Genomic DNA, 656 nt, shown 5'->3' with positions numbered 1-656 from the left:
ACCTATCCATCTTCAGCTGGCCGTCTTGCTGCGATGCTGTTGCTCTTTTCTGGCTGCTGCTGCTGCCGCTACGTTGCTGTCTTCTCTGCTGCTTTGTCGTTGCTGCTGCTGCTGCAGCAGCAGCAGCAGCAGCTGCTGCTGCTGCTGCTGCTGCTCTGTGCTGCGTGGGGTGTGGCGTCTGTATATCTATCCCCCCGCGCCCCGCATATTTTTTTTTCTCTTGGGGTGTATGTACACCTGAATCTATCTCAGCAGAAACATCTATCACCTCTAACACCTCGACTTCTCCATCTGTGTCTTCTTCTCTTTCTGCTTGCGAGCAAACACAAATGCAGGGGGCCCCCTCACCAGGCCCTAAAGGGGGGCCCCCAGGGGGTACACGGGGGCCCCCCCCCTCCCCCCTCTTGCATGCGCTGGGGGCCCCCTCTTCTCTCACCATCTCCAGCTCATCATCAGACACCCCAACTTCTGGTGCAGCAGTTGGGGGCCCCCCTGTCTCTGTACCTTTCTGATCATGTGGGGGCCCCCTAGGGCCCCCAGGGCCCCCGGGGGCCCCCGTGTCCCCTCTCACTGTATCATCAAGAGGGGGCCCCCCTGCGTTTCCCGCTGCGGAGATGGGGGGCCCCCCATCGGGGCCCCCCGGTGCCCCTGGGGGT

At 62.2% G+C, this 656-nt stretch overlaps 1 protein-coding gene across 1 annotated transcript in view; it reads right to left on the bottom strand.

The window, feature by feature from the left end:
• EMH_0080510 (uncharacterized protein) overlaps nucleotides 1-656 on the bottom strand; it is a gene marked incomplete at both ends in the record, with an annotated part of 2,463 nt that overhangs the window by 320 nt on the left and 1,487 nt on the right. The window contains one exon of the mRNA XM_013500270.1: nucleotides 3-656. Coding sequence (XP_013355724.1) covers nucleotides 3-656 — 654 coding nt within the window. The remainder of the gene's footprint in view (nucleotides 1-2) is intronic.

This window comes from Eimeria mitis, genomic scaffold (genome assembly GCF_000499745.2).
Source record: "Eimeria mitis Houghton genomic scaffold, Emh_scaff5203, whole genome shotgun sequence".
NCBI classification, from domain to species: Eukaryota; Apicomplexa; class Conoidasida; order Eucoccidiorida; family Eimeriidae; genus Eimeria; species Eimeria mitis.
Note: the sequence above shows the minus strand (reverse complement) of the source record. Positions and strands in the feature narration are given on the sequence as shown.